At 36.4% G+C, this 14,865-nt stretch overlaps 1 protein-coding gene across 9 annotated transcripts in view; it reads left to right on the forward strand.

The window, feature by feature from the left end:
* The window catches only part of LOC112494332 (dipeptidyl aminopeptidase-like protein 6), a 215,165-nt gene that overhangs the window by 194,220 nt on the left and 6,080 nt on the right, over positions 1-14,865 (forward strand). For all 9 annotated transcript variants that reach the window (XM_025084931.1, XM_025084930.1, XM_025084929.1 and 6 more), the window contains one exon: positions 14,320-14,372. In XM_025084931.1, the coding sequence (XP_024940699.1) occupies positions 14,320-14,372 (53 nt within the window). The remainder of the gene's footprint in view (positions 1-14,319; positions 14,373-14,865) is intronic.

A 14,865-nucleotide genomic window follows, 5' to 3' on the forward strand; every position in this document is an offset into this window, starting at 1 on the left:
AGCATCTGGAAATCCCATATATCTAAAAATTGTCACCTAAAATACGAGGAACTATGTTAAAGCACACACATACACACATACGTACACGCATACACACGCGCTCCACATGAAAGCCCTAATAATTCTATACTATTGTGAAAGCAGCCTTATGTCAACTGGAAATTCGGTGTGAACGGTAGCTTCACGTACAAAGTGTATTTGATTGTGTTGTGTATTCGTAAATTACCAACACCATCCAGAGTACAAATAGGTAAAGAAGGCAAAGCAGTCAGCGCCATCTGTCGTGTAAAAAAGTAGATGGACGTGCGAAGACGACGACGACGACGACGAGGACGACGGAACTGAAATAAAATCATCTCGCTCGCCATCTCAATACGCCCTGATCTCGTACACTAATCGTATTGAACTTGGTTGCAATCGCTTCAGAACCTTCAATTCCTATAATGAATGTATCAATAACTTTTCCTCATATATAGCGGTTCATAAGATATTTCGTTCCAAACACAGGTATAAAGAGTTGACTCGAGTAAAGAGTCTCGGCGCGCTGCGCCCTGTACAGCCGGTTGCCTGTACTTGGCGCGAGACTCGACTGAGTCTCTTGATCTGCTTTGGGACACCGATCGAAGCCCTCGAACTGGCTCGCGCTCCCGTGCTATCTGTTGATAGTTTTTCTAGCTGTCTTTCCTATACAGTATAGTAGGTTGCCGGTCGTGTAGTTCTCGCATTGCTCTCGTTATATTTAGATAATCCTATCGATTTTCTGCTTGTGCTTCGGAGGTTCAGTACTGTGCTTTAGTGCAGTGCCCATCTGAGTGTCCCCTGGATACGGTTCTCGGTCTTCACGGATTAGATACACCAGCTCCGGTGAGGACTCCCAATTTATTAATTACTAAAGGGATTTCGATTTCATAGCTCTGGTTCGTTCTGCTACGTTCTCGGTTAATTGCTCTCTATTTTCGGCACTATTTACCTGACGCTTACTTCGACCCTCTCTACCTCGACCTAGCGCAGCCTGAGTGACCGTGCATTTCCGTAATCGTTCACTCCCGTTCGTGCCTCCAGTTGCGTTTGCTAATTTTATACGACCCCAAAGAGCAGCACCTACGATTTCATCTCTCCATTTTACGCGTACCCAAAAGTCCGCAAGATCCGTTAGCTATCGTTTCTTCTGACAGGTTTTATGAGAACTCACGTTTTGGCGGAGTTGGGAGTGTTCTACCTCAACTCCCAGGTCATACCGGTTTGTCAGATCCCGGTGATACAAGAATTGGCTGGCGCCCGCCCGGCTTGTGGATATATGGGCAAGGGCTAGACGACCGAAGGTGACGTAGGTTAGTTCTTGGATTTTCGTTATCGGTGTCAAGTAAAGAAAACACGTTACAAAACATATAATTTCAACGTCCTGCGTAACACAAAATTTATATAATTTCATAGCTTTAATGTTTGTAAAACTAATATTTTATAAGTCAATTACCCTTTAGTTTAAATGATTCTGTTAAGACATCAAAGTAACATATTTCTCAAATATTCTCAAATTGTGCTGTTTAATAATTAATCAATAATTATTCAGCATTAATACAAGTTGTTCTAATAAATTTTCTTAACAAATGCCACTGACTATACCTGCACGCCAAGTAAGGTAAACGTCCCAATGAACGGACAAAGCGTGTGTGTCCAAGAGAGCTGAAAATGCTGTTTCTTATGTATACCTAATCATAACTCAAACCTTACCGTAATATTGAGTATGATATTACTTGATTGAATATTGATATCAATAATAGAAGCAAAGATGGATCTAAAAAATTAAAATATAATTAAAGTTGTAGCTGTTGACTATTGTTAACGCTGACTATTGGGCTTTTTTCATATTTCGTCGTCAGGTGTCGCATAGAAAACTTACTCATACCCGCGTATGCATTATGGGAGAGTATGATCGATCGCGCCTTATGCTACTTACAGCGGCCAGTGATTGCATGCATGTCAACTTTGAAAATGGTAACACGAATGGAGTAATAATTCGTTGAACTTTGAACGCACACAATAGATGCAATTCTATGCAATCAAACACAATTATAATTGGTGCGCTATGCAATAATACAAAGTGCAGCATACAATTGCACGAACTGAAATGAAACAAATATACATATGTAGATGTAGATCAAAGCAAACTGTCAGGAATTTTTTTAATTTAGCAGCAAAGTTAGTTATTTAAATAATATAGGAGACCTGAAAATGAGCCGCTTATTAATTTTTGCTGTACTCAGCAGTTGCTTTTTTTCGTTTCACACTCGTTTTTTTAATATAGACGTCTGCATTGAGTCTTGCGGTGGGTATATTAAAATAAGTTACGTTGAGTTTCGTGATTCTATGTATTATTTAACATATTGTCCCTCGTAGTTCTAAACCTTATAGTATATTTAATCCTGTGTAATAGTCGAAATCTGCATTATGTACAAATTCGTTATTACGCACCCTAGGGATCAAATTAGTCCGTTTACCAAACAAAACTAAGCTTTAGAGAAATTTACTCCTTTTCGTTCAAGTTACTTCCGATCGTTCCTTTATTTTTGCTTACTTCTAAATTTCTATTATCAACTTTAAATTCCTCGCTAATGATTATGACCTACGTACCAGTTCAATGCAAATTTCGATAAAAATCATGGAATAAAAAGATTGTGTTATCTGTGCTTGAAAATATCGACAAAAATTTTGAGCCGATGTATCAATAATTTTAAGAAATTGTATAGGACATTTTTATATGGCTTTAAAAAGAAAATCTATAAGGTAGGTTAGAACGAATTTTTTGTAAAATTTGTAACTAACCAAATGTTGTGCACCATTGAAAAAAATCTTGTATAAATCCGTAATATACTGACATCTATTGGTAGCATCTGTAATCTCTCGATATTTCCTTCAATATCCTTGTGAAGAGAGGTCGTTAAAGAATGTTTAGGACACTGGGTGGCGTATAAAACCAGCCAGTATTAATAACGGTTTCCATCATAGCCAGTCTTAGCGAGATGCATTATGATTTACGTCATATGTTGGTCAGCTGACATACTATTAAATATTTTTTATTATTACCGAAAAAGTAAGATCAAATATTGAAATTAATCAAAAGAAAAATATAAAATGTTTGCAAACTAGTAAATCGACACGTGTTATAGATATGGCATAGTAGGTAGTACATATCTACTAACAACCCGTGTCAAGGATAAAGGGAATAATTCTCCGTGAAACGAACCAAGTTCGAAAACAACCCCACGATCTTTGGAAAGAGGGTAAATCCCAAGGACTAAGGGTAGTAGTCTCATCGACTACGTGACATCACGAAATGGCCCACCATTTCTGTTTATTTTGCCAAACGCGGAATACAAGAACAGTGTGCGAGGGGATTGGCACACCGTTTGAATACGAACAAAAGATCTCGAAGGGTAACTATTATGGAGTCTGACTGTTCTTGGCCATTTTCTCAATTTCTCTACGTTAACTAGCATTTTCGGTTTTCTTTCTCTATCGATGTTCAAGTCTAAATGCAATCTGGTCTTTCTTTTACAACTAAAATTACTAAATTAGATCGTGTATTTTCCGTATATGGTCCACGAGAAATTTCACTTTACCTAAAAATTGAATTTACAGTTGTGCAATAAAATGGCACAAAATTCTCTTTGAAATAGTGAATGCTCACCAGTGATCATACAAAAAAATGAAATAAATTTGTAGAATGAAAATATGAATAAATTCACGTCACAGGTGACTGGTTTTTTACATTGATATTAGCAGATACCCATTATTAATTTTTACAGATTGAATCGTGACTCTCCCCCCCCCCTCTCTCTCTCTTCCTCCGTCCCTCCTTCTACGCGCTATTCCGTTGAATTATTCGTGCATGGATTGTAGATTGCAGCAGAGTTTATAGACCCGTGTAATAGGCTAAGCAGCGTAGGAATCAGGTATAGGTTATGCATAGGAGAATGGAAGAGCTGATTATGATAATGGATTGCCTCAAGTCAAACAGAATACATCGGCCCACTCTAGGATGCAATATACTTTAGAAAGTGCTGTATTCACTGTAAACATGACCTACCTATACCGAGATTTTACCTAGTCATATTGGTCGATGTAACTTGACATTGTATGTCTACGTATGTCAGAGTCGGAAGTGGAAATCATTTGAATTATTCTAGAGAGATAGTTAATAGTTGACAACAGTCCATTTCACCATTTCTATCGTATTCCATATGTCAAACAAGCTTTTATGAGTTTTACGTAGTGATTTGATATATGTATTTTCTCAAGATAGCATAACTGCACCGTCTATAGGAACATGCCCGTATTCGATCGGCGCATGCGCAATAAACCGCAACATGGCTGCTGTCGCTCTACATTGTCACATCGCTCCGCAATTTATTTTTACCAATCCTTTCAATAGAATGCATCAATTTCTACTTCACGTAGCGCATTGTATACGTAACAATAGCACAATTTCCGATAACTTGAAATACACGTATAAAGCATATTTGAACTTGAAATCTTTTGTATGCCATTTACGTAGCACGAGATCTAGATATTTTCTGAGTATGTTCGTGCTTTTTGAGGCATTTCTTTGCTAATTTCTTATACTCCTTACGGTGAAAAATTCGCGACCAATGTAAATACGAGGCTGACAGAAATATTTGGCATGGAATAGGAAAGTGAGATACTTATTGGTTCGAAAGCACGGGAACTTTTGAAAGGTGGAAAACTTTTCAAGTGGTCAAGATTTCGAGAGTGATTGACGAGAGCCGTGACTCTGGCAAAATCAACGCGCGATCTCTTATAGTCTAATCGAACGTTCTACCATATTTAAGAACCTCGTACACGATCCATTTCTTTTTTTATGTCCTCGAAAATTTGGAATATCCCTTCTCTGCGCTTCCACTCTTTTCAATGTCAATTGTGGAAATCATTTTTCTTTTTTCTTTCCTATGTACATAAACCTATCTGATCATGAGAAACGTACCTAATCTCTCAAAATTGACAGAAAATGATGCTGCACTTGATTCTCGAACGTCAAGAGTTATTGAAACGGCTCCGGCATTTCTGATCTGATCACAAGTAGTTCACCTTTACAAGTATCGCTTATCGTAACACTGAACCCCAAAAATCAGAACCGCAAACTTGCTTGAAGAGGTCGATGTAAACAAGATACGAGAATTACTTTCATGAAAACCCTCCATGTTACACGACTCGGTTAGTTATCCAGACGCCCGTGGAATGTTGTCAGTCTACAGAATAGTGGAAATGCACGGTAGCTCGCGCAGCCTGTGGTGAAATTTCAGCGATGCGTGTGCATAGGGTAAATGTTGGTCCGGCCACATATTGCCACTAGGTGTCCTGGGCCATTTACCTATAGTCATGTTCTCAGTTCCAAGCCATATGCTGACCAAAGGCTCTTCCCAACCTATGGGGGGCACTGCGTGATTTACAATATTACGAGCACCCTATTGGCCGGCTAAATTTCCGATAGATACTGCAAATCATACCGGATTATAAATGCATTGCAGAAACTCCGGTTGTGTACCCGTTATATGCGATTATACTAGCGGGATGGCAGTGAAACGTAATTCCAGTAGGAATGTGAGTATCCAGCAAACCCGAGTAAAAGTTCAATATAGGTTTGCACTGCTGAGAATTTCGTATTTACTTTCCAATTGATTCGTAGATTGTTGCGAAAATGTCCTGTACTTTTATTTTTTTTTATCGGTACTACTGTTCCTCGATATTTTCGATACTACTTTGTTCAGTTTAAACCAGTCGTATACTTTATAACACTAATTACAGTTGTAACTACATTCAATGAAATCAAACTTGAAATATTCATGTAACTGGAAGAAATTTCTGAGTCCAATTTCATTCCCACATATACATATAGGGAAAGGGTAAGACAACGATTGACAGGCAATATTACAAGAATTTCTGAACCATTCAAACTGTTTTGAATGGATACTTTTTAGTCAACATTGAGTACATCGGATCTTTGATATGATAAACGTAACCAAACTCACTACAGTTACAAGATGAAAGGGAGGATTGCTAGTTTCCGGAAGAATGCTTCCATCCAGTAACCCTCCTGATCTTCACTCTCAACTCTCATTACGAGGGATCTGATTGCCCCGACTAGCAATTCTGTGATCCTATCGACTCTCGCAGGAACCTCGCGCAAACGAAAACCGATGGAGTGCAAGGGTTGCTCTCTATTTACTTAAATTAGACCTGACATTAGCGTGGAAGTAGTTCCGTATACTATCACCATTTTATATAGAGCTCACCATCATTTCGTTTGAATGGTTGTTTTCTAAAGTTTCCTTCCTCTCTTTTTGCGAACGCAACACTTTTTGTGCCTCTTTAACTAGAAAGCCTCTCAATTCCAAGTCTAGAAACTTTTTTTGCGTTTTCAAAGACAACGACCGTCTTTGTCTTTAATTGACAATATTGATGATCATGAATTCACTTTCCTCCGTCATAGATCATGTGCTAATCTAAACAGTTACCCAGATCCTAGATCCATAATTCTAACAATGATTAGACGTTGAACATAATCAAGGCGGAAAATGTCATTGTTAAATCGGAAAGATTTCGGCGAATATGCTAATGAAATCCTGACGCCACTAATTAAAGGATGCAGATATTTCAATTGGAATAAACTGAGGTGGCTTCAACGTAACAATCAAATAAATTGACTATTGATACAAGACGGAGAACGGAGCAAAGTTATAGTGCACATAGATAAGGTCTTGCGAAGGGAGTACCCGCAAATCGTCAATGTGCTGACTTTCATTAATTGACTCTCCAAGTACTTAAGGGATGATGGAGACTGGAAACGGGGAGACAGTGGATGAAAAGAATAGCGCCAGGAGAGCCCTGACGTAAGAGTCATATCTAAAAAATTCTTTGAAGGAATTCTGGTATTTTCAGCTGATTTGTACGTATGCATATGTCTATGCATGAATGAAAAGTTACGAGACCGTGCGTTTGAGCCAATATTCAAGAAAAATTTAATTTCGTTGCATACTGAATGTAAAATGGGAAATGAAAATTTCTATTCCATGAAAACCCATTGCAACCGGAAACGCTAACGCCCGTTGCATTTCCTTCACTCCTGGGCAATTTTTCGATAGAGGGAGGACATGTCGCTCGATCTTTACATGCGACCAAAATCTATTACTTCTACGTGAAATTCTATCGACGCCCCAATCGTGTCGCAAAATATTCGCATCACCATCGATCACCCCTGATTCCAACTCATCTATGTACGTATTATGTTTACTTGTATGTATACGTGACATTAACCAAGGTGCAAATAGCATTGCATGCACTTTGCGATACGTGACCTAAGGAAGAGAATGTATAGTAAGGAAGAGAAATGCCTGCCGTGCTATAAAGGATACAAGCATTTATATGCTCACTTATTAAATGCAGAATTTATGAAAGAAGTAGAAATTTATAAAAATGTTTCAAATTTCGGATCCCGCGATTAAGACGCTTACAAAGGATCTACAACTTTGCGAATAATTCGCAAAGAAATAACACCCTTAGAAATACTATAATAATCGTCACCCGCAGTATCATGGTTACTTTACCTTTAAACTCTGTTATTCTATTTATATTCACCAATCAATTTAATGGATCCTTCCGTGCTAAACTTCGTTTTCAAACTTTCTACGGAAAATGGGGACTTTATTATCGTGCATACACTAATGGATATGACTAAATATTTAAGTATGACATTTTTTCGTGATAATGGTCATGCAAGTAGCATTAAGGATTTGATCTTATAATTCTTTTTCATAAATAAAGCACATAAAGCAGGAAATACAAGTAACGAATGTTTGAATTTGTATGGCAATGGGAAGACACATAAAGGATATGATACTAATTCACACGTCGATGAATATTAATAGTCGTGCATAATATATAAATTAATATATTTCTGGCTCGTTATGAAAGACTATGCTATGGTTATGTTTCTTAGTTATGCATTATTCTGACGTTAAACAGAAATAAATATTGAATGTATATATATGTAATATCTGAATTTCCTACTTTGGGTATTAACCCTTAACGCTAGAACTCCCGGAGATCCCTCATACCTTGAACTTTCGACAGGTACATTTTGCACCCGCATGCATATTTTCATATTTTAGAGGCCCATGAGTATATAATAGAAGTTTAACAATCAAATAAATATTAAAAGATGTCAGCTTTCTATCTTAAAACAACGAAAAATACATAAGGGTAAACACGCCCTCGGATACATTACGTATCCGTCGGAAGTTCTAGTGTTAAAACTACACAGATCCACCTTTAGAAATGTATTTAGAAAGTGAGGTCTGTGAGACCTCAATCTTTGGAACTCGATTGCAGGGCCGTTAGGACGAATACAGTGTAATACCTCATGTCGCTCATCCCCTAGTTCAAACAAATTTATCGTCTAGGTATCAAATAATTATGTAATAAGTTTTTTAGTTTATTGAAAATTTACCTAGAAAAAAATTCGAAAGGATGACTAAACCTGAAATTGGTGAGGTCTGTGAGACCTCACATGTGTGAGGGTTAAATTTATAAAATAACAAGAACGTTAAATACCAAGTACAAAAATGCAATTCCTAAAGTTTGAAAGAGACAATAAATGCAACGATAAATGAAAGGAGACGAATTAATAATTGAATGTCATTAAAAATTATTACTTAAATAAAAAAGTATAACTCTATTTTATGATATTTCGAGACTACTAAGAATACTTTACAAACAGCTATAATTGAGTGAATAAACGTAGAAACTTATGAAGAGGAAGTGCAGGCAAACTGTAGTCTCCTTGTTGAACAGATAATTTTATAAAACCTTATCTAACATGGTTTATTCATTATTACAGTTTTTCCGTAGAAAACGAAAGAGAATCGCAAGCTAATAGAACAAATTCCACGTGAAATATACGAAACCTAAAATATACATCTCAGATGAGAATTTAATTCTTCAAAATATTTAAAACACGTTATTCGCATATGGGATTCATAATAATTGTTTTGAAACAAGCTTGTAGCAAGTAACAAATATTTAAAGTTATTTCGTCATCCTGTAGCAACAATGCACATTCGAAATGAGCAAGAGAAATTTCGATCGTAGATTAAATACGCCCTGGTTCCATATAAAACTAAAATAATATTCATTTAAAAAATGTCTTACTTACAATAAATAAAAATAATAACAATAATCACAATATCAGTATCACAACCAATCACGATAAAACAACAAGCAGTCGAAGTTATTAAGCCAAAGATAATCTAGGTACGAAAACTCTTGAGCTCTAAATAATAAGATGTGCTAAGACAAACCCCTTCAAAATGGATCTGACTCTGTGATCTATCCTCGACAGAACCTCTTTTCCTCTTTGTTTTATTCCCCCAAATAGCTTTATTCCCCGCACAGAGATAAATACCAGAACAGGCCCTCTTTGGCTTCCATGTTAAAATTAATTCAGCTTCTTTATACATGAACGGATCTCGAATAGTAAACGTCCGGTTTGATCTTAATTTATTAACATTCTACATATACATACGTAACGTATAGTTTCCGATGATTAACGAAAATGTTCGACAATTAACGAGAGCTTGATGAGAGTGACAGGGTAGCGTCTGCTATTTCTGAGCAAACCGTAAATCCAGTGGGGTAACGCGTCCACCAAATTGGTTTCCCAGCTGTCACTCACGCCAGGATGCACCTCATGGCGTGTTAGCCGCAAGGTGCGGAGGAAATATCGTTTCTAGGCCGAAGCGTCATAGAGGTGGAGACGCTATGCGGCACTCTGATCGGACGTCTGGCCGGAAGTGTGAGGGAAACTATACCGGGTGCTTCGTGATACCCCTCACCAGATCAGGATGCAATACGCAGGACGGCTTAGTCGTTCACTGCGTTCGACCTTCCGAGCATTTCAGAGCATCTCCAGAGGTTGAATGCGAATAGGGTTAGGCTAGGTCGCCCAGTTTTAAAAATCTTTTCTTCGCCTTTTTTGAACAACCAAAGAACGGCGAAGACTGCGCCATCGTAGACAAAACAATGAGATATATAAAAAGACGGAAGAGAAAAAGAAATTACCGTATTCAGTTAGGGATTGATTACCTGTGGAACGCGTGTAGGCACAGTATACAATAGTAACTAGCCTAATCAAGTGTAGATGAAAAATACATTGAAGCACTAAGAGTAAATACACTGGTAGTAGGAAAATATCATTGGGAAATGTAACACTGGAATACTTAATAAGTTGTCGAGATACTAAGTGAAGGAGCAATTCGTAAGATTGACTTGATTGCAATGATAAGTAAATAGTATCTAATGGAACTAGTCTGAAGCCTTGACTAATTGTAAGTAGTGCAATAACTTTTTTTTTAAATAAGAAGTAAAACTGCAATGGCAGTCTTAGAAAAGAAGTGCAATGGCGTGATAGCTGAAATGAGAAAGAATTGCTGATAAGTCACGGTTCTATGCTACTGAATCAATAAGTACCGGATATTAGATTATGTAATTTTGTAGTACCAATCTCCTGTGAATAAAATTGCCTTAGATAGATGGGTATAAGTCTTATCCATGATAATAAAAAAAAATTATAAGTCTTAGGGAGTACTCTATTCCGCTATCTTAAGTCACCTTAGACTTTTATGGTGAGAAGAAATATGTGCACTTTTTCTTGCTCACGTTCAAAACGAAGCATTTATAGAAATTACTAGCTATATCAATATTAATATTGACACTAGAACAACCGGCGTTGTTTATAGTGTATTTATATGTCCTGTATACAGAACTTCGAAATTAGATTTAATGATGGAAAATAAATTGACATATATTCCTTTTTTATCTCGATAAAAATCTACATAAATTCCGAAAAAAAGCACCTCAATAATTCTTGTAATTTAAAACAAGAAATTTGAAATCCGTCATTTTTACGGTTTTGGTGGTTTTAGTGTTAACCTCATATGTATAGGAGATTGCTATAATATCTACAACAATAGTCAGTTGACACACTTGCAAAAAATTAACCAACACTCAACAACCAATCTTGGCCCAATACTGAAATGATAATACAAGCAGATCCTCCACCAATTCGTTGGTCCGATTCTGATTAAAGCTAAGCCTATCTTGAGCGTGACAATAGCCCAAGCTTATGAAAGGTTAATCCGCTATCAGAAGCCAAACTTGGTTCAATACTAGAATGATAACATAAACGAATGTTTACCTATTTCACAGATATATTGACAAATGTTAAATCGATGTTAATTGCCTATATGGGAACAATAATTGGCAACATTGGCAAAAATACACAAAATTTCACTCAATTTGATTTTGTTTACATCAAAATGAAATCATCGTAACATTACTGTTTACAAGTAATTATCACTATTTCAAATGTTTCCTAATATCAATAGATATTAAAATAGTTGTAAAAATATTTATCCAACATATTAAAATGCTTTCTTTTGCTAAAACACTGAAATCCTTATTTATAAATCATTTAGGTAACACCTATCTTCTTTCTTCTATCAATATCTTTCTATTTTTAATTCTAAATTCAATTCTGTCTGAAATAACATATAGTCAAAATATCTTTCATTTAAAAAGGGCCACGAGACGAAATCGTCCCTTAAAATATTTAGATTGAGATTTTTTTTATTCCCGTTTGCAATTGTGACCAATTCGATTCCCACAACTCGGTAACCATTTATTTGCCATTGCATCAATCAACAGCGAGAAAACAGTAAAAATCCCACAAATTCGAGTTTCCACGAATATTATTTCATTCGATATCGACTGACCCGTCGTTTTACCACGCTTCATCATTCGCAAAATCTCTTCCCCAGATCCTAACCTCAAAACACATTGCACAGTCGAACCGTTGGCTGTAGTTAAACCATTGACAGCTCTTAAGCTGTTGGCTTTACTCGCTACTAAACTGCTGGAACTGTTAATCGTTACATCATTCGTAACACTGCCAAACTATTGGTATTTCTCGATGCTAAGCTCCGTTCTATAGCTTTTAACTTATCAGACACGAAACATACAACATTCGATTCCGCGTTGTCATATAAAATATGCGTCTATCAGATAATTGTTAGAACACCAGAATATGGATTATTGCAAAATTAAGAGTAAAATGGTAAAGATTACAGTGTAAAATATGGTAAAGAATAAAACTGGCAATGGCAAGTTTTCAACGTCTGAATTAAGCGGTACATAATTTGATTATGTTTGTAGAAACTATTTATGCTGTTAATTTAAATATCTGAGGTGACCGCTAAGGAATTTAATTCGCTTTGAATGGTTTCTTAGGGAATGGGTAATTACTCAAAAATATATAGAACAGCGTACTTAACGAGATGAAATGGTACTGTACTTTATGCAAGTAGTTACACCCTAGTAACGAGGTTGGTTAATTATATACAATATTTGTCATGGGCGTATTATGAAAAATTTGTTCGATTCTAGATAAAGGTATTAATGTTAAGTAGACTAATTAAAGTTGGCGATTCATAAGAAACTTTTTACTGTGACTTAAGGCCATTCTACAATGCAGCAGGACACGGAACACGGGATACGTAACACGGCGCGGTATTCAATTGTATTTTTACAAAATTCCATTGAATCCTCGAATTAGGCCTTTACCGTCTCTACGCTTCAAGATTACGTGATATTTTATGAGGAAAATTTTAATTGTTGAAAAGGGACAAAAAGCGCTTAAAAATTTTCATATGTACTAAAAAATCAAGAAGTAATAACCTCGACTTTTCTGTATGTCGTGCTTTATTCTTTTATTTAATTTCATAGTGAAGATGGAAAAGTTCTTGTCAGAATTTGATAGATGACGTCAAAGCATCACTGTAAAATGAAATTTGTGAAATTTAATTATCGAAAGGTTATCTATATCATTTATAGAAATATTATATCATATGTATAGATATACTTTCCAGTATATACTATGACAAAACCCAAGGTATTGCAATCGACTCTGCACTCATGGCAAAGTGCATCAATTAATTAGGTAAACTAAAAATCGAAAATGTCGTTTCTCGATGAATACGGAAAAAGTAAAAAGTTTCAAAAATTATTTTTTTTTAAATATTCACAAAATAAAGTGCGCTTGAAAGCTTGACAGCCTATTGGAAATATAACGATGCAATATAATTTCAAAAGATCAGTCCTTCTTTTTATTTCGAATCAGTAAAAAGCCAATCGAATTGCCCCAAAATAATAATTCGTAACATTAAAAAAATTAAAAATATCCAATTGATGCCCAACAAATCCTGAATGATAAATACAAGCTGGGAACAGAAAGATTTAAACCAATAATCAAACTATGTTTAATAAAAAAAAGGTTTTTTTTTTAATAGATATATCCTTATCATTTGTTACGTAGAAAAAAATAAATCTGATAAATGAAAGCGTCCCCTAGGTGACATTTAAATATAACTCTCCGTAGCATTGCTTTTGAATATTTCGATATCCCATGGGATATTATGTATATGAAGTAAAAACAGAAAACACGGAACATAAAACACAACCAATGCGTTTCGCGTAACTATGTTTTTGAAAAACGGATTATACAGTATATGCACTATAATAATAGAGCGCAGAAGGTTAAAACATGGATGAAAATATGACAGAATGAATCCAAGCTCCAGCTGATCTGATCGGTTCGTATGGGTTAGGATGGGAGCGTCATAGGGAATTCATAACACATGAAAACCATCCGCTGCGTTTACCCTGATCCTATCATAATAACGTGATTTATGGGATTCCCATGAAAGAGTTAATGCAAGCAAAATAGTCGATGCCATCGCCATCTACTTCGGTCCATTTCCCATTCGCATTTATGTACGTGGTTATACATGTCTATATATGCGTGTGGTGTGTGCCTGTACACGTGCAGGTACATAGAAACGGTTATTGATGGAGTTTCACACTAAACGTTATCTCACAGCACTCTCTCTTCATTTGTTATCTATAATATAAAGGAAGAAGAAAATAAATTGTCCAGCAACGCCAATTTGTCAGCACCACTTAACACTAGAACCTTAAATTCTTTTCTGTGCCAATATTCCGTCAGATCCCATTCACCCTAGTCTTCACGTGCAACACATGGAAATTTGTTACCGTGAACCTGAGTAGATCCCGACGTAAAGGATTCTATGTAAATCGATAAGAATAAATCCAGTAACGAACAAAGAAAAGATCCCACGGTGTGTGGGAAAGAGCGTTAATTAATATTTATTTTTATTTTTTATGTTACAGCTCTACAGGCACACCTACCTGGCACAATACAAGATAATCAATCTGCAGACCCTGTAAGTATATACAACCTCTCCTTATCTCTGCGAATTTCTATCCTAATGTATACGGACGTTAAGATTGTTAGTGGAGCAAGTGGTGGAAGCGGTGGTCGTCCGTCCGAAGGTTGAATATAATACCGAGGGTGCTGAGTCTCGTGATGAGAAAAAAAAACGCGCTTACGATAATCATATTTCAGACTTATTTCGGAGTAAGATTTAGATTTGCATTTTAATCTGAGAGCGGCCGTGGATATGAGGGTGTAAAAGTGCCGAGGGGTGAAGGCGGGGGGGGGGAAGGCGACTGAAAGGGGATGGTGAAAAGGAAAGGGGTTTGATGAAGGAAAGGGGAAATAGAAATAAACAGAATAAGCATGAATACTCGAATAGTACGAAGAAAAAGGAGCGAGTGACAAGGGGTGGGAGGTTGAAGGATAAGTGAGAAAAAAAGAATTTAAGGTGTGGGAGTGAAGTAGGGCGGTCGAAGAGGATAGCAGTTGAGGGTGGGGGG

This window comes from Cephus cinctus, unplaced genomic scaffold, assembly GCF_000341935.2.
Source record: "Cephus cinctus unplaced genomic scaffold, Ccin1 Ccin1_scaffold0421, whole genome shotgun sequence".
NCBI lineage: Eukaryota > Metazoa > Arthropoda > Insecta > Hymenoptera > Cephidae > Cephus > Cephus cinctus.